This window comes from Lissotriton vulgaris, chromosome 12 (assembly GCF_964263255.1).
Source record: "Lissotriton vulgaris chromosome 12, aLisVul1.2, whole genome shotgun sequence".
NCBI lineage: Eukaryota > Metazoa > Chordata > Amphibia > Caudata > Salamandridae > Lissotriton > Lissotriton vulgaris.
This window is the reverse complement of record NC_141700.1, coordinates 534,411,059-534,432,723: the sequence shown is the minus strand read 5'-3', so window position 1 is coordinate 534,432,723 and position 21,665 is coordinate 534,411,059. Positions and strand designations below refer to the sequence as shown.

General features: G+C 41.1%; 1 protein-coding gene across 1 annotated transcript in view; it reads left to right on the top strand.

Moving 5' to 3' along the window:
* The window catches only part of KIRREL1 (kirre like nephrin family adhesion molecule 1), a 166,386-nt gene extending 157,234 nt beyond the window's left edge, over positions 1–9,152 (top strand). The window contains exons 13-14 of the mRNA XM_086945329.1: positions 5,969–6,046; positions 7,414–9,152. Of these exons, the coding sequence (XP_086801455.1) occupies positions 5,969–6,046; positions 7,414–7,884 (549 nt within the window). The 3' untranslated portion in view covers positions 7,885–9,152. The remainder of the gene's footprint in view (positions 1–5,968; positions 6,047–7,413) is intronic.
* The last annotated feature ends 12,513 nt before the right edge of the window (positions 9,153–21,665 follow it).

The window sequence follows — 21,665 nt, the reverse complement described above, 5'->3', positions numbered from 1 at the left end:
CTGTTGTTTTTCTGCTATCTACAGTGGGTTCACCCCAAAAGTGTTTAGATAGAGAAGGCAACGACCATGCAAGAAAAAAGGGATAACTGTACCCTAGCAATGTTCACAGAAGACCATCACTGGCCTAAAAGAAACCGTCTGTCCAAAAAGCCGCCACATTCCCGTCAAATATCTAGTGGCACTCAACGGCTTTCAGGCAGCCTGCCTGCTCAACATGTAAAACAGCAATGCCACCCCCCGTCTTTTCACATAGTTGATTGACATAATGGCGTGTCTGTCTGTGTGTCTGTCTGTCTTATACATTGAGGGCCGTCGCACATTGTCCCAAATAGACTGATACCATTTTTCTTCTTTATTGTACTGTATTAGTTTTTCTCTTTTAGGGCCAGGACTGGCCGAAAAAAGATTTATTGAATTGACTGACACAGAGTAATCCCAGTGTTTGCTGCGGTAGGAATGTATATTTACATACCCTGTTTGTCAATACTGCGCCTTTCTTGGGGATCTCTGGTTACAGGCAAGTAACTTGTTCTACTCTTTGGGGGCTGGCTAGTCACTAGTTTTGTGGGAGTTGAGAATTAAGCTTAGCTTTCAATCACCTTCTGTACGGCAAAGTTAGTTTGACTCAAAATCCACATTGGGAGTATGTGTAGGCCCTTACTTTGAGGTTCGGTGATATTGTTAGATGCCAAAACTGATTAATCAGTTGGTAAATCAGATCTGCATCTTCTTACATTGTGATACATGGAATTGTTATGCCATTTCGATAGGTCAGCTACAATTCTGAACAAGCATTTACAATGCAATGGTTTTGCCTTTGTTAAAGTTAGAGCTATTGGCATTGCTCTTGACATTATTTTTATTTATGTTTTTTTTAACATAAATAAATGGCATTGTCATTTACAATGCCACTAGCTTTATCTCTCGCAAATGACACACACAAACACACACAGAGCCCCCCCCCACACACACCCACACAGAGCCCCCCGCACAGAGCCCCCCACACACACAGCCACACAGAGCCCCCCACACACACAGCCACACAAAGCTTCCTACACACACAGCCACACAGAGCCCTCCACACACACCCACACAGCACAAGCAGTCAACAGGGGCACACGGAGGCACAAGCAGGCAACAGGGGCACACGGAGGCACAAGCAGGCAACAGGGGCACACGGAGGCACAAGCAGGCAACAGGGGCACACGGAGGCACAAGCAGGCAACAGGGGCACACGGAGGCACAAGCAGGCAACAGGGGCACACGGAGGCACAAGCAGGCAACAGGGGCACACGGAGGCACAAGCAGGCAACAGGGGCACAAAAACGGAGGCACAAGCAGGCAACAGAGGCACACGGAGGCACAAGCAGGCAACAGAGGCACACAGAGGCACAAGCAGGCAACAGGGGCACACGAAGGCACAAGCAGGCAACAGGGGCACACGGAGGCACAAGCAGGCAACAGGGGCACACGGAGGCAAATGCAATGTTCTGGGCCTTCTGCCCAGTTTTAATAAGGTACTGTGCCTTCTAGCGCTTCTGTGTGCTTTTGCGGTGCTCCTGTGCGCTTCGTTCGGCTTCCCTTCGAGTGCCCCCCTAAGCCTCACGCATCTCGCGTGAGCGGCGTACAGTGCGGTCCTTGCGAACCGGAGGTGCGAGACGTACTGTTCCTTGGAGCTGAAGCGCACAGCTTTCAGTACGTTCCCCACTGGTCAGGGTATGATGCAGCCCAGACAAGAGCAAAGGCCAGGGATTAGAAGCAGGGCTCAGCGCACGGTGTGACTCGAGCGTAGGAGGGGGTGTGAAGCGCACAGCTCTCAGCGCATACACTCCGGCTCAATCGAGGCACACAGTTCTTGATCTCTCCCCACAAGGCACAGAGTTCACGTTACAGCGGAGCAGGAAGGCGGGTACCCTCAATCCCGGACCAGATTCGGGGGCGTTGACGAGAAGAGGCTTTTGGCTGACGTAGCCAAAAGCGAACAATTCTCGGGAACGCCCCCGAATCTGGTCCGAGATTGACGGACAGAGCCCTCTCCCAATGGCTAGCCTCCATTTATGGAGCTAGCCAATGGGAGGAGGGGGCGGATACCCGACCCCACAGAGAAAAACAAGGTTTTCCTAGCGCATGCGTACTTCGTACTTCGTACTTCGTACGCATTTGCTAGGCAAAACCTAAAAACCAAGCAATTTCTTTGGGTACCCGTTGACATGTTTAAATTATCAATGCATTTTGCCCCACGGCAGTTTGTGTTTCAGTGACATGACAATTCAAACTAGTAACATTTCACAGTTCTAATGCAAGAGGAGGAAATATGGTCCAGTGGCTCTAACTGTAGCGCCTGGATACACCTCAGGGTGACACTGACAAGCTCGCTCTACAAATAGTGATTGATTGATAGCTGCCAAATATAGACCATGGGGATCCAGGTTCGTGAGTCCACCTTGGCTAGAAAAATCACTTAATAAAGGGGAAAACACGTGTACCCTAGTCTTCTTTTGTTGCAAAGCGCTTCAATGCCCTCTGACCCGGTTCGTGCTATAAAAACTGTAAAATAATGATAAAATAAAGAAAAGAAGTATGCCTTCACAATTGGAATGCAGGTCAGCTGCAATTACCACATTTCTTTTTCCATATTGGATTTTGCTTACCAATTTGAATACAGTTCTGAATCTTGGCATGCCTAATGATAGCATGTCGAATTGTTCCAACATCGCTCATCCTTCAAATTCATCACAGTCCATTCCTTGCTCACAAAGTAATCTTTTTTTATCGCTGGTATATTTTCACTTTCTCTATTTCCCAATTGACTTCCATTGCTGCATAGAAACATAAATGATCCCATGCTTGTCACGTAATAAGACGATCAACATTGTTATTGATTTGAGATTTGCTCTATATGTTTACCTACTGTAAATTTGAAGATACTGCACAAGACCGCTGCATAGTAATTTAATGCACATTTCATCCCATCAGGATGTATCCCTAGGTCCAGAATGAGCAATGGCTTCTTAGTCAGGCATTCTGTGGAAAACTTGACATTGGCTTGTCAGCAGCTTCAGGGACAGAAGTGTTTTCTGAACCCCCATCACAACGTAAGCGTGCATTGTGTTGCTCTAGCATTCCATGTGTGCACATTTGCTCAAAGTTCTGCAATGCATTGTCCCACGAGCAGCGCATGTCTTGTTCACGTGAAATCACGGGTTGTCGATGTGGAACAAGAGCCTCCATTGGCTCCTTGTTGAGGAGAATGTGAAATTCAAGTTCTTCTGTGGTAGGATCATCCGAACCACTCGGGCACCTGCATCCTACTGCCTGCAGCCTACCAGACAGCTCAGTTCCTCTGGAATAAGAACACACGGTGCATGAACAGGCGCACGCGGGGACTGAACTGTCCCCACAGAAGGACCATGTCAATGGAACACTACCATCTTTCAACTGTTCTCAGCAGGCCTTATCCATCTTTAACATGACCCTGTGTGTTTATGCTGTCCCAAGCTTTCCTGGGGTGATCCCACTTCCCCGCGCCCCATTTGTGCCCAGATTATTATAACTGTGTTGCATGCATCTGTTTCCAGACTCCTGTGCCCCCACAATGCCTTTGTTGTCAATGCTGCTATATTTATTTTTCTTGTGATTGTTGTCCCATTAAGAATGCTCTAAAGCTGGATCCTCAGACCATTCTGTATGCACATTGCGATTAAATAAATCCGTTTGAAACTAAATGTGTGTGCAAAGAGTTGGACTTTTTGGTTTTCACTGTGCATAGGTTTACATTGTAAAGTGGGTGCCATTGTACCTGTCTTTAAAAAGTCTACAAGGTTCATCTGTCCTGGTCTGCTTGGGTAAAGCATATAGGAGTCTGCAGTCGTTCATTTACAGTGGATACCACAATCCTTTCTTGCTCTAGAATGTCCCACAATGTCTTTGGGATTTCTCCCACAGTGTCCTTGGGGTTCTATGTTCCTAAATACCTGTTTAGTCATACTTAACTTTGTCAAGTGCTCAGCTGGACCTTACCCTTTCTTTCCACACTTTTTCTTTTTCAGCTGTTTTCTTTTCAAAAGACTTCTGACTTCTATTTGTTTCAAAGAACAATCACTGTCTTTCCCGAAGTTATGCACCATTAAATCTGTGTTGATCCCTAAACTGTTCCCCAATGCATCCCTTTTGTACCCTGTTTCTCAGCAAGAACCCCTCAACTTCCTTTAAGGTGTGCCCGGCTTGTAGACTGATTACGAGTAATGATCGTGTTTACTAGGTTGCATCACTGGTTAAGTAGGCAATCACCTGGTATTTACCACACTGCGTTTGTGCCTTTTCTTTCTGTTCTGTGTGGCTTCCACGTTTACCAGCTGAGTCTCCTCTAGGGTTAAACACCAGCTTTCACTCTAAAAGCTGCTGCTAACCACAGTCGACTTTCTCACTTGTAATACATCCATTTACTCCGATCCCTAATCAACATCACTCCTATTGCACATACACATGCTCTTGCTCACACCTCATGTGATGAACTAACCGACCAATAAGCATTTTTATGGAGCTAGCAAGAGTGGTTTCTATCAGCTCTGGGTGCAACTGGAAATTGTATTTGTTTGGGTTTGGAAGGAAAACAAAACCTATTCAAGGTAATAGGTCACTATATCGAGGTCAGTAGACTATATAGTCTACCACTACTTCAAGGTAAGGATGTATTTATTTTTCTTAACTACACATCGGCACACCTTGAAGATGTAATGGAAGTCAACCTACTGGATGCATTATTTTTGTCATGCAGTGCATCACCTATGATAAAGTGACACCCACTTGTAGTTATTTCTCCTGGTGCACAGGTCCATGGTGGTAGCTGGGTCTTATTGCCATAGCCTTAAGTTCCCAGCTCCCAGGCTCTCTTGAGTATTTTAATGACAGTAGCAGTCACAAAGTAATTACTAGTTGCATTGTGGATCATGGTTTGGACCTAATAATTTCAGTATCTTGATGAACACTGACCACAAATGGATTTATTAAATGTTAGAATTTTCATCCCAGAGAAACTTCCATGGGGAATGGATTCACCAGTTTTGGCTCAGGATAAACATAGTAACCATAGTATGAATTCACTGTGCAGATGGTGTGGAGTTGAGTGCATCGGATGGCAGTATTGACTTACAGTCCATACAATAAGCATGATTTGATTGATGCCGGCCGAGGTACATCTTAATACTGCGGGTCAGGCCAATGCAGGCAGCTTCAAGTCACTTGTAATTTTACACTGGGAGATCTTGCTGTCCTGTGCAGTACGTTGCAACATTGAGCCGAGATGTTCAGTTCTTTCCCATGACCTTCCGGTCTTCGAGTGTGGAGATAGTATTAAATGAAGCAGGTCATCTGGAATTATCACAACAGATTTTAGTCACAGGGTACAAAATGTCGAAATTTGCTTTGTCTAATCACGTATACATTTGGGAAAATTACTGACATTATGCCCGATGTGACGAGATGCTAATACACTATTTAACTCTACGTTTTTGCGTGAAATGCATGATCTTGTCAATTTAAAAAAAACACAAAAATCTCTCGGTTCTGTTTTTTTGCATTTTCCCAATGATCACATGCTATGTTTTTATTGTGAATGGCTGCCTAATGACGTGGCTGACATAATGGTGTAATTGTGGGAATTTTGTGTAACATGCATAACCCAAAATTTAGAAAAATATGCTAATTATGATGGCATAATTTACATTTCGACCAGGCCTAATGTTAATGCTGTGAATTGTGTTTGTATTTTCTGGGGTGGGAAAGTAATTACTTATGTGTTCCAACAGAAATAGAAAGGATGGAACGCAGCACAGAAGCCAATAAAAGGGGGAAAATCATCCCAGAGCCTCTTGGGCTGGAACACTGATAGAAAGATGACCCATACTGTCAATAGTTCTGATGACCCATACTTTCAATGGTTCTGATCTTTTCTCTTTTCTTCCTGCAGTCCTTCAAGGATGACGTGGATCTGAAGCAGGATCTTCGCTGTGATACAATTGATACCCGTGAGGAGTATGAGCTGAAGGTCAGACATTTGATTTGCAAATTAATTCTTCTCAATGATCTATGGTCCACCCAAGATGATCTGGTGTGCTTTAATTGTGTCTCATAATATTTTATTTACTGCTTCATACTGTTCTGGTGATGTTTCTGAGCTCTCCGGGTAAAATACATTACTGTTTCCCAGTTCAATTGTTCTCAATGTACCCACCTCTGCAAATGGAAGGCTGAAGCAGCCTTCTTACGATAGATTGTTTGTCCTGCAGTTCACAGCAGATGTCTCTGGCAACCAATGCTTGGAACCATCTTGCCTCAGGAGTGGTAGCACCAAAACCGTACACATGACTAGAGGCGTTTTGAGCTCTGTGTAATTCTCTAAGGACCAACAAGTGAGCACACTGGGGTGGAAAGATTGGGAGGACATCTGATCTTCCCTTCCAGAAGATACCTAAGCAAGAGCATAATCTCTCATAATGACATAGCCTTTATGCAGTCCGCAGCACTCCCTGCAAGACCGCTTCCCTTAGCAAAGGAATACTTGTCTAATAAACGAAAATCATACCTGATGCTTCCAAGGCTGTACTGATCTCTCACTCAGCTGCCAACCCAAGATTGTCAAAAGATTGTCTTGAAGCTTTGTAGTTGATGGAATATTCAACTCGGAAAAAAGGCAGTTGGGATAGTGTGGGGCCAATATTTTTGTGCAGTCCAACAAATAGCGAGGCCTGCTCCGTAGAGATTTCAGTTCAATTGTCATTGGAAATGGAATAAATCTACATGTTGTGCATTTTTGTTTTTTAATTGTAAACCTTGTCAAATGTCATAAAATCAACAGTTTGAATTTCTTTGCAGAAAAAGGACATGTCCAGCCTCTGCGCCTTCATATCCCCCTATTCCCACAATTTACTTTGAAATTATTGCTTCACTGTTCTCCCTTTTAAGTCTGCTCCAGCTGGGGAATTGTTAAAATAGGTCCGAGAACTGAGGGAAAAGGGATTGTCGGTTGTTGGAGGGACAGTAAATTGTAATCCTAGTTTGTCACTTCGCACAGAAGCAAAGGAATGAAACTGTTTGCTAGAAAAGATTGGTAGAAGTATGTGTCCTGCATTAGAAGGCAATGTAAATAGTATTTTTTATATTGATTCTATAATCAACGCTAAATGACATACAATTTAGCTTACCTGCACGCAAAATCTGTCTCTTGGATGTTTTTGCATTTCACAGTTGACTTAACATGCTATTTCACTCTAATTGTATCTCGCAAACTGCTAATTTCCTACTTCATTACATCTCGCTGACTGTCAAAAGAATGCTGCAGTAAATATTACAGAAATAAATGATGTTCTTCGAGTATTGCATAGACTTAACTAACAACCTCTCCCATGCTTTCAGGACCCCACCAATGGATATTACAACGTGCGAGCCCATGATGACCGCCCCAATTCCCGAACAGTTCTTTACAATGACTATCGTACAACAGGACCAACGAGGTACGAAACACGGCCTTCTTCTCGCCTCTCTCATTCCAGTGGCTATGCCCAGCTTAACACCTACAGCAGAGGCCCTACTACCGAGTACACTGCAGAACCTGCTCCAGCAGTGGCACCAGCAGCAGCAGATACTACCAGCCAACTCTCTTATGAAAACTATGAGAAGTTTGGGCCTCATGCCTTTCCACCAAATGCTGGCTACCCAACTTATCGCTTGGGATACACACAACCAACTACACCCAATATGGACCGAGGAGCATACGACACTTATGACCCTGTGGGAAAGTATGCCAGTGCCACTAGGTTTTCCTACACCTCCCAGCATTCAGACTATGGGCAGCGCTTCCAACAGAGGATGCAAACACATGTCTGAGGAGTAGAGAGACTCAGTCCCTCCACGGATAGGCTAGAGTGGGTACAGCAAGGATCGGGGAGCTGCTTCCAGGACTGCAAAATGTGAAGAGAGTGGTATGAAGGAACACCGGGAGTTGGATAAACGGTCCTCTCAATTGTCCCCTGATACTCAGGGGCAAGCTGTCTTCACCATAGAAGTTCCCATGAATCATTGATTCATCGCCCTGTTGACAAAAGCCAAGTTGTGCAATCAAGACTGAAGGTTCAACATGAGGTTTGCTATTTTTGAGCTTTCCTTCAAACACCGTTGCTTTTACCACTCGTTATGAATCCCGTGATGGACCTGGAAAGGCTTCAGATAGCCACAGACACCCTCCAGGACTGAGCTGGATGCCCAGATATCATTATGCAAATTCATCTATCCGTAAGCGCTTCTGTCTCCTCGTATCTGAATTTTAGCCAGCGCCGTAGAGTCAATGTGAGGCCACTACCTTGAAAAACTGAACTGCAACCAATAAATAGGTGGAGGCTAGCACATTAGTGTTCCCAGCGGTCCTTACCGTGTGTGATGGTACGCCTCACTGCATGTTCTAGGTCAGGCAGGAAGCAGGAGTAGCACCAACTATTGTGTACACGTAAAACATGACTGTCCTCTGGGGTCCATGGGTGTGGGGAAAAAGCAAAGGTATCTAGCAGTAATCATGGAAGCTTGAGCAATTTTGCAACTGAAGAGATTGGGCACAACCCATGCTGCTTTCTCACTTTGTAATGTGCTAATTGTACACTCTTTCTTGCGGGCCACATGCCCTGTTTTCAATTTATTGACAGGATTATGAGAACTTTAAATGAGAATAGAGGAAGAGTTGAGCACAGTTTTTACACACAACCTCTCAGGGGAAAGAAATGCCTTAGTTATGTCAGACAGTGAGCCAGTGGGCCATCAAGGCATGGGTGTGAGTGGTATTCGTGTGCATCTCCCAGTTTGAAAGAGTCTCGATTTGGTGGGCAGGCTGTCACCCAGCTTGCCTTTACACTTCCTTGTCTCGAAGCTGTCAAAAGGATTGCTGGGTATGCAGGTTTTAATGGGAAACATGAGGCACCTTGAGTTGCAATTGCTGCAATGATTCTTGGCTCTCACACTCAGACTGTGTTGGTATTTGACCAAAGTTGAGAGAGGAAGCAAGCTTGAGAGAGAAACAAAGAAGTGGCCCACAAAACAGCCATGTCTTGAATAGCATCTTAAAGTGAAGCCAACCATCGAAGTTAACAAAAAAAAAGAATTGCCCAGCCGATCACTTTTTGCATAACATGCAAGACAGAAGCTCACTGTTGCTTGCTGACGGTTTCTGAAGGAGTGTCGCTAGTTTTGTACAGCGCGCTAGGTTTACAAAAGAAGTTTGTACTGTCTTATAATTTGCTTAATGGGAAGGGGAAACGGCCTAGAAAGGGAGTGAGCTTCATGTTTTCAGCCTCAAAGTGTCCTTCGTTGGATCATAGATCAGAGAAGGAAATTTGAAAGTGGACGTCTTAAAATTGCCAAGTATCTTCCACAATAATAGAACCTGTTACTGCCCATTTCTTTTATCGCTATGGGTTGTTGGATTTTTGGTTGGGATTTCAATGAACCTGGCGAAGAAGTGTTGGAATGAGTAGGAAGGGGGTCAGGGAACCATGGAACTGGGACACACATTTGAGTAACTGATGTTCCATCTGCGAATGGTGGGAATATTTATGGTTCCTTGCCTGAGCACTTTTATTATGTCCCTGTATAATTATTATTATTAATTGTTTTATGTAATGTTTTTCCTTGAAAGGACGAATCACAATCCCCTTTTACCTTCTACTCCCCTGTGCCTTGATATTGAAGCTTTATTTGACAGTTTATTTTTTCCATGATGATAATCTCCCCTTAAGGAGTTGGCCTGTATTTGTAATTAACAGATTTTATAACCCTATAAATGGCAGTGTCATGCCGACTATCTAAAGATAGGTTCTGCCAAAAAAAAGTTGGGAGTTTCAAAAGTAGGAATTTAATATGACATGGTGGGTGTTACATGAAGAAAGAGTTTTGGTTAGAAAAAGGACCAATACGCAGTAAGGATCGCAGGTATCCAAGTGCATGAATTTGTGAACATCTACCCTTCTCTGTGTTCGACTGTACTTGTGGTTTCTTCTGTGTCTTTCCTTTTCATAGTGACCTGTTAGTTTATACAAAGTGTGCATCTACTCGGATACAGTGCAGCTAAGTTGACCGGACACCCGTGATATTCACTGGTCGTCTCGTTAAGCCTGGCAGAGAACAGAAAGCAGTAAATCACAATGATTTAAATAGGGACTCTTAATACAGTATGTTTGACGACAGGCAGTACAATATAACTGCATTGCTGGTTGGCACCAGCTGGCGTAGAGTTTGTCTCTGCAAGCAGTAAATGGGTTTCTTTGCCAGAGAAGAGCCCAGGGCAAACGTTACACCTGCACTTATCCTGACAGATTATGCATGCACACCATAAAACATATTAGGTAAAGACAAAAAATTGGTTTTATCGCACTATTGTATTCATGGTTGATGCTTGAGAAATCAACGCTGGCCCGTCAACGTTTCATCTGTTCACTTCTACCACTGCCATTCTTTTACAACCCTGCATGGTCAGAATTCTAGAGTTGACATATGTTACAGCTTCTCCTAATGCTTTTGATATACTTAGGAAATTGAATTGGGCAAAAATGATCCATGTTTTTTTAATGTTGTGTAGCTTGGGCCTTCCAGAGAAAATTCAAGGCAAGGCTTTTCATAAACCAGGTCTGGGATACTTTTCACCAAAGCCCCAATACTTGAGTTGTCATTGTTAGTATATGTTAAATAGCTCAATGATCAGTTACAATAGCTGTCCATTGCATGCATTGAAGGGTAGCTAAGCTCACATTTTGGGATGATCTACCATTCAAATGTCTTTCTTCTTGACCCCCTATACAAAATCTGTGTTTTAGTTGTGCTGTAAAGCTTGGGATATATTCTGTCCTTATGTTGAGAACAGAAAACTGCTCTTGAACTTGGAGACTGTAGATGGGCATTTCAGATTCCCTTAATTTCTACACAAGTTTCCAAGTGCCCCACTTTATAAGTGGCATCTGATTTACCACGTGACCCACATTTTAAGTGGCTTAAGACATTCCGGCTACATACAGATGACTGTATCTGCACTCGTGGCGTAATGAGGCACATGTCATTCTTTGTTGGCACGACAGAAATTGATTTTAAAGGATCCATAAATTAAATTATCCTAAATTCATTTTAGTGCTTAAAATCTGTATTCATTCTGTTAGTTTAGTTTTGTAGAATATTTAAAACCCGTCTAACAGACAATGCAACGCTATGTCACACCCAACTAAAGTCTAAAGCATTAAAAAATTGCTCTAGTGGGAGAACGTTAAGCAAACAGAATCTAAAAATGAGTTAGGCTCCTGTACCACCTTTTACACTTTATTACTAAAATGTTTTTAAAACAATTGAAGAGAGATACAAGTGGCCACATCCATAAATTTCACATGGCAAGCGATCAGCCTAAGATTTTCCCTACTGAGGACATATTTGTGACTTCAAAACATGAACATCTGCCATTTTCGATGACCACCTAAACCAGTTGCATCATTCTATAAAGAAATCATGCACACACAAACCTATATAATTGTTATGTTTTTACCAAAAAGGTCATCTGTAGAAATCCATAAAATCCTTGAATGTCATCTTGCAGACAAGGAATAGGCAAAGGCATTGTAAGACTGTAACATCCATTGATACTGCAGTCCTAGTTTCTTATCTTTGACATGAAAACACATAAATAATCATTCTAAAAAGTTGTAATGCCGCTTGTACAACAGTGGCTCAGTGTCCTATAACCATGATGAACGACATCTGGGATGTAACTATACCACATATTTTGAAGATGATCAATGGGCCAGGTCTGTTGCTGTGTGTGTTAGGTATGGTAACTCTACTGAAGAAATCTGGCCATGTTACTTTTGGATGCCCTAAGGATTTCAGCATATGTTGCAACTGACAGTGCCATAATCTGACCTCAGTCAGGTGCATTTACCACTTTTGACATTCAGATTTTACCAACTTGTCCAATGGAGTGTGAGGGACTCCCAGGCAACATTGAAGCCATCAATGTACCCTTCTTGTAAAATGAAAAACTTGATTAAATCTCCTGTAAAGTTGATCTCTCTCCAAGTGGGTGTGTCAATCAGAGCCTATCTCATTTGCTCCAAATCTTAGTGGGTTTCCTATGTAAAAAACAAGAACCCTTTTTGACCTCTAGTTTGACACTGCTACTCGACTGCCAGGATGTGCACCAGAAGCCTCTAGTCAAGTGTCTGCAAGCCATAGATTCATAGATGTGAATGATTCTGCCCTAGTAAAGTTCCACTAAGGCAGGAGTTTGGCATTTAATGATGATACCCACCTCTGGATCGACAAGGGTCATTGTCATGTGATCTATCCAGTAGGGTAAGGTGAAGGCTTTTGGCCGCAATAGAGAGCTAAACGTGCCCTGTGATTTTGTCTGGAAATGTAGTCATGTTCTCCTGAGTACCTTCCACATTAATGTATTTCTATCCCTCTGGATCACAGTGACCAGTTATACTTTGTCACCAACTAAAACATGTACCTGCCCACAGCCTTTTCTGCATGCATTTGTGAGGATTCTCTTGCAAATGGAAAAATGGCACCCATTACCTTGGTCTAACCGGTTTCATGTTGCCTGGCCATAGAAAATAAGACAGCCTGAATAGTACATAGCGGTCTGCCAGTCACTGACCAAGAGTACTTGGGGTCCAATTTATGAAGATCTTCCTTTAAGTGTGACTTTCTACTCATTTAGGTGAACGTACTCATGAATTTCCAGGAGTAAGTGGGAGCACTCATGAGAATAAATAACTTTGAGATTTATATTTTTTATCTCCAGATGTAGGCCTAAGAACCTTTCCATATACTTTATTTTTTCACTGCAAATTTCTTGAAATACGGGAAAGTTATTAATGGAAGAAAAGTATTTGTAGTGAGAGCATGGCCATTTAATTTGTCACCAACCAAACTTGGGATTTCCATTCGAATTTGTGGGTTGTCAAAACCTGACTCCAGAAATAGCTGTGGTCTCTGATCCATTGTTTTCCTTTCAAATGTGGGCGTTCTTTTTCTCTTAATCTCTGGATGGTCATTTGTGGCTTTCAGAACTATATAAAACTAAAGGAAGTTATTTCAAATCTTAACAATTAATAACTTACATTTTCTATTACTCTGGGCAGCAATTTTAAGTTTGTCTCTCACACAAAAAATCTTAAATGTTTTGGAATAAATGTGGATACCTTTTTGGCCCTTCACAAGCAGAATTAACATTCTGCATTAGAGCCACTCCTGAGATTCTAATAGTGTTCTTTATTTGAAGCATTAAGCATCAGTTTCTGAACAAACACCTCACATCCTTATTTAAAAGAAATTGGTTTCTCAGTTAGAGAAGTTACCTCAATGCATCTTTTTTACGGACAGAATGAAGCCGATATAGTCTTGAAGAAAAATAAGTCCGTATTTAGATTGAACGTTATTGAGATATGTATTTTGTGAATACTCTGGTTTTAAAAAAATCGAATAATTTTTGCATTGTTATATTTTAAAAAACTGGCAGTTCCCTATAGTATAAGGAAAAATAGTCCCTTAGACCAACCTAATGGTATTCTATTAAGAGTAGCTATGTCTTTGCTTACCGTTTGGCACTCTATATTAAAGTAAAATACCTATAAAAGGTGTCAGTAAAAAAAAAAAGTATATAAGGCTATAGGACATATGCAAGTGATTAGATGAGATTTTAGTTTGTATGGGCTCCATGGAGAGACTGTGGTTTCATTAATGCTTCTGGTAGGAAACTTGAAGTTTGTTTAGACGTTTGAGAACACTGAAATGGGCATCAATTAACATAGATGCCACCTAGCATTGCCCTGTATTTTCGGGGTATTCATCTGGGAAAAAATCTCCAATTTTGAAAAGCCCATGTTAAGAAAATGCTTGATGCACTGACTCGATTCCAGAATATTGTCTTGTCGTTCCAAATTGTACTTTTAAGATTCACCTCTCCGGAAATTTGTTTTGATGAAGTGTTACTTTGGTATGATATTGGAAACGTGTTGCTTAAATTTGAAAATACACTTCTGGTATTATCACCCTAAGTACCAGTAATGGTCACGTAGGATTATTACTGGAAATTATGCATTTTTAAAACTCAACAGTATACTATATTAATTATTGGAATTAGCTCAAATGTTGCTAAATAGAAGGTACACTGGGCAGGATTCAGACACTGCAACTTACTATGAAACATGCACGAACAGAAAAGTGATACTGGGCAGAAATCACTTTTAAGAAAGAAGCCTGAGTAGTTTGCATATGAGACTTTTCCTTAAATGCACAGTAATTAGGGAATTTAAGTAACAATGTCAATTACTAACTTTCCACACTCGCCTACAGATTGCGATTTATTTTTAAAATTGTGAAAATTTGTCCTATGGAAAATTGTCACCTTTTGACAGTGGCCATGATGGAATGAATGGGAGGTTCTAAAAAAGTACTGCATGAAAAGTATTGGGAACTTAAGTTTTCAAAATCAGTTCAAGCTTCCTCTTAGTCCTGAGAATGTGCATTGCACATATTCTTGGGTTTTGGAGGAGTGGCTGCAAAGCCATTCGCCAGAAAGTCAATTCTTGGCTACCTAATGTGACACCATGGGGTCTCCTGAAGTGTCAGTTTCATCTATTTTACCCATAGAGGTGTCAGCAGAATCTCACTTTGAGTCAGACGTCTCTTGGGCGAGTTCAAGCTATGTATTTATCAGTTCCATGTCACTCTACAGATATAGTTTATCAACCACTGGTGCTGCTTTGATGAAATCGGTGTCACCCTTGAAACTGCACTAAGGCCATCAATACACCATGTAATCTTTGAAACTATTGTAAGATGGGGGTGAATTGTAAACCTGCATGACACTGGTCAGATCTGAAATGCAACCTATAGGTAGTTTTTGCAAGTCTTTACTGATCTGGCCACTGTGTGAGCCCTTGGATTATTTTATTTGAAGCTGCTTTCTAGCCACCATCCTCTTCGTGTGATAGATATGTAATTTCTCCGTTGATCTTAGGCTGTCATCAATCATATTGCCTCATAATCCTGTTGACATACAGGCAAAATAGGTTATTCAATTTGACATGAATATGTTTTGGACTGGGGCTTGGGACTTTTTTTCATTGCTACTTTTGTCTGAACTTGACCTGAAGCAACAGGTACTTTCAATCTAACTTGCATTTCATACCTTTCGAGACTTGACCCATATGTTCCTTATGTAGTTATGCAATTTAATCGGGCACCGTATGCTAATTACAGAAAGAGTAACTGCCAGTCCTCGGTAGCATACCACAATTTGATGATGCTCTTATCTTGCAAAATTTGAATGTGGAATTTCACTTGGGCTGGCTGGCTCACAGATATTCAAAAGCCTTAGGCTGAGCCTGACCCCTTCTCATGATGAACCAAGAAGATAGAATTGCCCATAATCCACTTTTTTCCCTAAGGCCTAAACTTCTGAAGATCTTATCCGCTCATGAAGATTTAGCCAGGATCATCACAGCAGGTTCAAATGTTACAATGTAGACTGTTGGTCAGACTCATGTTCCTTGAAGTCACTGCCTGAATGTTCATGATTCCACTATAAAATAATATTGATTATTAAGGTAGCTGTGACACAAACTCAATTACCTATATCTACTTAAATGCAAGTAATATTTGCAAATCTCTTCTAATTTTTGCCAAGTCGTTTGCTGACTCTTTTTGGTAACGTAAATTTAGCAGACCGTGTGCCACATTCACGAAAGAATTTTGCAATAGAAGTAAAACAGAGAAAACACTTTGATATATCGGGCCATTAATGATTGCTAACAGCAGACTTTTCTTTTTTATCAATGCCATTTGAGAAAATTACACCACTGACAAGCATTTTATGACACATTAGTCTTTTTGCCTGCTGGCGTAAATTTGTTTAATTATCTGTTGATGAAAGAACCCCAGTGTGATTTGCAAAGGCTCAGCTAAAATAATGAAAACGCGTAAATCAATGAAGGCTCATAAACGTTCCTCTTTGTTGAAAATGAAGGAAACGCGTGTGAAATAAAGTAGCTGAAATGTTTTCTACGCACAGACAATTCTAATGCAGCTGTATCATAATCTTGGAGACTAGAGTTTCATGGGACCAAGCTGCATAAACAAACTGTTCTCTTTGCCGGTCCTTGCATCACTAAATTCGCGAACAATAGGCTTCCCAGAAAGTTGATGTGCTTGATTAGGTCCTCTTGGGTTTTGACCCAAGTCAAAACATCTGTAACATCTTTCACAAGATAGCCACCTTTAAGTCCCAGCACTGAGGCATTTTACAATGGGAAGTGGGTTTATGCTCCCACTCCCAATTTTCATACTCTTGGGCAGCAACTGTCTCACTATCTGCCTCCCCACTACCCTATCAAAGCTACAATGGCCAACTTATTCATGAAAGAGGAAATGCCACAGTCCCAATTCTGCATAATCAAAGCAGACCTGATTTGGGTGCATTCTGTCCCCCAAATTCTCGGGCCTGCACCTGCTGCATTGATGATTGCTATCCTCCTCTGCTTCAGTCTAGGGCAAGAGTGGTTGGGTAAGGTCAAAAAAATCCTAACTGCATGTAACCTAACTATGAAGCTTGTAAGACATTGAAGCTGGACATTGACTTTCACACTTTGCCTTGCTTTTTTGTTTTTTGATAAACACACAAAGGGGGACAGAGGATGAAGGGAAAGACAGAAAACAGTCACAAATGGAGAGAGCAGGAACCTGCAAAAGTGAGATAAAGGGGCAGGGAGCACCCTTCTGTGGACAAAAGAGGTCTGGGGAGGATTCAGGTCTAAGCAGCCTTAGTAGTCAGCTTGCTGACATTTAATAGCACCAACCACGGGATTCTGAGCAGCGTTCTGAGCCACCGCCGGAGGAAGATCCTTCTCCTACCTGGCGGCCAAGACCTGGAACTCCCTCCCCATCCACCATGCGGATGACCCAGGACCAACTCTCCTTCAGGAAGCAACTCAAGACCTGGCTGTTCGAGCAGTGACAGACCCCCCCCCCCCCCCCCCCCCCCCAGCGCCTTGAGACCCTCCGGGTGAGTAGTGCGCTATACAAATTAAATGATTAATTGATTGATTCTGGGCACCGGCACCCATTATTTTACATATTAAACACTGCCTAAGCAAATTACTCAACCCTGTGAATGGGTGACTCATCTGGCCAGTTCGGTTCGATGTTGCAATTCCAAATGCATTGGTAAAACCAAACTGGAATTCAAATCTCCCCATTTTTGGAGAAAGAACAGCAATAGAGCTGTGCAAAGTTGTAGGATGTCACTACAACACACTTGATGACGCTGTGCGAGAAAGTTCTCAAATATTTGTAATCTTTCAATTGTTTAATAAAAATACAGTAAAAAAAGCTTTGCAAAAGTGTTTAGTAAGAAAACAGAAAATTACAATCTTTTATTTTTCTGTAACCTACTTGAAATACCCTGGAAGGTTTTTCACCTATTGGCTGAAAATAAAATATGGAAACTGACAATTTGGAGGAGGACTTGCCATGCAAAAATATTTCTTTACTGGAAAATACGTAGTAAATGTATTTAGGTAGTTGTGAAAACATTACTAAGTTGTAAAACTCAAATTCACCCAGATATGTTGGTAGAATAAAACATAAAAAAAAATCTCTAGTCCACTGTTCCAACAATAAGGAGATGAGTGAGAGAAATCACACTGGAAAAAAAGTCTCTTCAAAGCTTGCTTTTCATCCAAAAATATTTCCAGGGCATGTAGGGGACACTTTAAAAGGTACTTTTCATAGCGCTTTCACAACTGAATTTTTACTCCAAGTCTAGTATCCTGAAATTCCTGTTTTGAATGTCCTTAATGTGTCCGGGTACAACTGAGAAATCTGTGCTGTTCGCTTGTATTTTTTAATGGAAATTCTGCTACATTATGCAAATTTGATTAGCTGTGTTGCAGTTCAAAACACAGGAAAAAAGACAATCAATATAGTTTTTAATTTAATTAATAAATATGTTTGCTTGATAACCTAATACTGCGCCCCACAGACAAATGTTAAACAGTTTCATCCCTGTATAGTATAACCGGAAAAGTGGTTTATGCATAAATCTGAAGTGCAGTGACCACTTAAAGGTGGTCTAAATAGCATACACTTGTCTTTCACAATAACGTCCAATTTTTTTTCGAATGTGTAATTTATTATATTTGTTTTTTTCACATTGTATTTATTTCCTAATTTTACACGCTGTAGTATTTCCCTATAGACCTTAATTAGCTATTCCCTGGCTCTGCAATTCAAAATGTATAGGAAATGGCCAGAAAAGTCTCAGTATTGAAAACTGTTTTTCTTGTTTGGAGCGCGTATTCATTGATATAGTTCTATCCAGTCACTGTGGTCCCATGGCATGGCTCATGTGGTTTAAGGTATCCTGGCATGATGTAATTTAAATAGACTGCAGTGAGATAAGATTGGAAGACATCTGAGGCACATTGACACCGCATGATAACCTACCATTCCATCCAGATCACTGGCTTAAGGGTGCTGCTTGATGACTGATGGGATTATTAAAAATCTCATCAATTCAGCAGTTGCCACAGTCTTTTGAGGAGATATACCTGGCTGGCCAGGATTCCTCAAAGCCTAAAAATGCTTACATGATAGGCAACTTTCTTTAGTCGAACCAGTCGTGGACTTTGTTGCTCTATACCGGTACTTTATAGGTACGGGTCCTATGTAAAGGGTTTATTGCCTTCTCAATTAGAAGCTGCACAGGAAATAACCCTGAAATAGACCACCAATTAATTCATTACCACTCATCTAGCAGAAGAATGCACAAAGAGGTGTTTGTTTTGCTGCCATTAGACGTCCAGTCTAGTAGAGCTGGAATGTGAATATGTGGCCTTTTCAAACACTGGCTTTTGTGTCAACACGCTAGCCTTCCTTTCCTGGTATTTTAGAAACCCCATTATTGAATGATAAAAGTAGGTACCTTAAGGACACTGGTGATGGGTAGCAAAATAATTGAATGTTTATCGCTTACACAGAGGCATTCTTGCTCAAACCAAAGTCTTCAAGGAAGTCCACCTCAGCTGACATGGAAAAAGAAATGCCTGATCATAATAGTGTGTTTGTGCTATTCAATTGATTTTCCGCTAGCAAAACCCTGTGAGTGTAAATTTAAAAAGTACGTTTTTTAATTTATATTTTGTGTACTTTCAGAGAGCCTCATATTTTATTGGTTTCTGAAAAGCCATCTTGTAAACTGTGCCATTTCAATTGATTTTGAAATGCACAGAGGAATATGTATGAGGTAGCAACAAATGCTGTGCCATTGTAAGCTTCTCGCTCAAAACTCTTGATATGAGGCATCACGTTGTGCATTTGGACTAGCCCACATAAGCAAGAAAATATTGGCATATGGCCATGTGAAGTGTTTTTCTAAGAAAAACATACTGCATTTACAGAGACTGTCCAGTTGGCATCTGGATCTCTGGGAGTAACCTTTCATTTAATGTTTTTTTTATTTTTTACGCAGCCTACATATTCAGATGAATTATATTGCTATATCTTTCATTTGCTCACGCAGGCACACACCCAGTTCTAGTATTTGAAAGAACTTGATTTCGCACGTTGCAAGTCTTCTTAAGCTCTTATCAAGGTTACATTTTCAATCGATTCTTTGTTCAGCTTTGTCCACTTGACAGTGGCACCACGAAAGAAGGTTGACTTGGTGTTGTTAGAGTGACCAAAAAGGAGCAGTGCACAACAAATATATTGTAACGGACCAAAATCTCATTTAAGATTTTGGGCAAACATGCACAATCCAGAATCGTATCTAAAACATATATAGAAAAATGAATAAAACACAATTGTAATAAGTGAAATAAAAACATTATTTTTGTTAGCACAGGCCATTGCAATTATTTTAGAGATGTGTATATGCCAATCCTCACTTCCTTTATTATGCTCCTTCCTATTCATTTTCCTTTTTTTAATATTATGTACTATATTTTTTAGTTTTAAACACAATATATGATATATATTTAATTTTTTTATATATATATAAATGTTTTAAAAAAACAAAAAAGTGTCCTGTGTGTTTCTTTTTTAAAGATGTTGGCTTGACTTGATCTATTTTATTGGGCTGGTGTGATCAAACAGTCATTGATGTTTACTGAGTTTCTTTGCTGGTTTATGAACTGATTACATTTTCATTCTTGACACTGCTTCTTGCTGGGGAAGAGTTTGGGTGCAAGTCCATTAAAACACTTGACTGTATAAAACCTGAGAGGAGTTGGCAGAACCAGATCCACCCTTTTAGTTTCAGTTATCTGCACCATTCAATATCTCTCTTAGTTACACAATAAGTTTGCTATAGGTGGGGTTGCTACTTGCCTTGAGCCTTTAGCCCATTCACACTTTATTCCTTTTCCATTTTACCTAAGCCAGTGTACACTGCAGAAATTAAAATAATAGTTGATTGGGTCTGGTGTCTTGTTGACACAAAAAGCTGCTTTCTAAAGTTTTAAAAGATGGATGCCTTCAATCTATAGACACTATTTGAGAGGTGCATTTCTACTAGACAAACCTCAAACATCACTATCTTCAGTTTACGGCTGAGGCAGCTTTACATTAGCAAACACTCAGTATCAACCATGTTTATCTGAATGGTGCCTGATGAGGATGTTATTTTATGATGTATTTTTTTTAAACCATATAAGTGTCTAGGACATCCTTCAGTTATATGAGTAGATCTACCAACATGGATATCAGTCTGAGGAAGGAGTGCTGTGGGATAGGGGGAGTGTGACATAGGTTCCTGGGAAGGATCAGTAACGGAGAGTAAGAGACAGGAGTCAGAAATCAGCTAGCTCTAAACAAATTCCCCAGACCTCAAATACATTTTCAATTAGTGATGGAATTTCCTTGTATGATTCTTATAATCAATGCGTCCTCCTGTCAACAGACCTCCATCCATGTCCATCCCACCGAAAATACGGTGGTAGAGTATCCTCCAAACCTATGACTCTGTTGAGGTGAGTTCACACGGCAGACTGTATGCATAGCGCATAAATACTAAATTGGGCAGTCAGAGGTTTAAATGTAAAAGTGGCAATCTTTTTCATATCAGACGAAGATAACAAAAATACTGATGTTGTTCTGCTGTCATTTTATCTCCATTTGATTGGGGTTTGCACCCCTTTAAAAAATCATCTAAATACGGTGAAATGGTATAGTACTTTAATTTGCTACTATGACGAACGGCTGGGATGGCTAAAAAAAATACATTCAATGTTGACTACAACCACTCCTTGTAGTGTGACAAAAAAGGCTCCAACCTTTCTGTTGTTGACATTAGTTATTTCAGTTAGTTTGAGAGGTATCTTCGACAGATGAAACCTAGTGAAGGCTGTAAGCTGCTTAATCTAGGACTGTTGAAAATAAATGTAATAAAAAACAAGAGGGGACCGGGCCAATAAAGGTCCAGCACACGTGCCCCAAGGTTTGAACTGTGTATATAAGAGGTCTGCTGTTCCTATAGAGGGAGAGGAAGGATGCTCCTGACCATGGGGGCACCATATGGGAATGCTCTGATAAGGAGCAAGAACCCTCACAAACCCAGAGGCATATCATGCTTCATC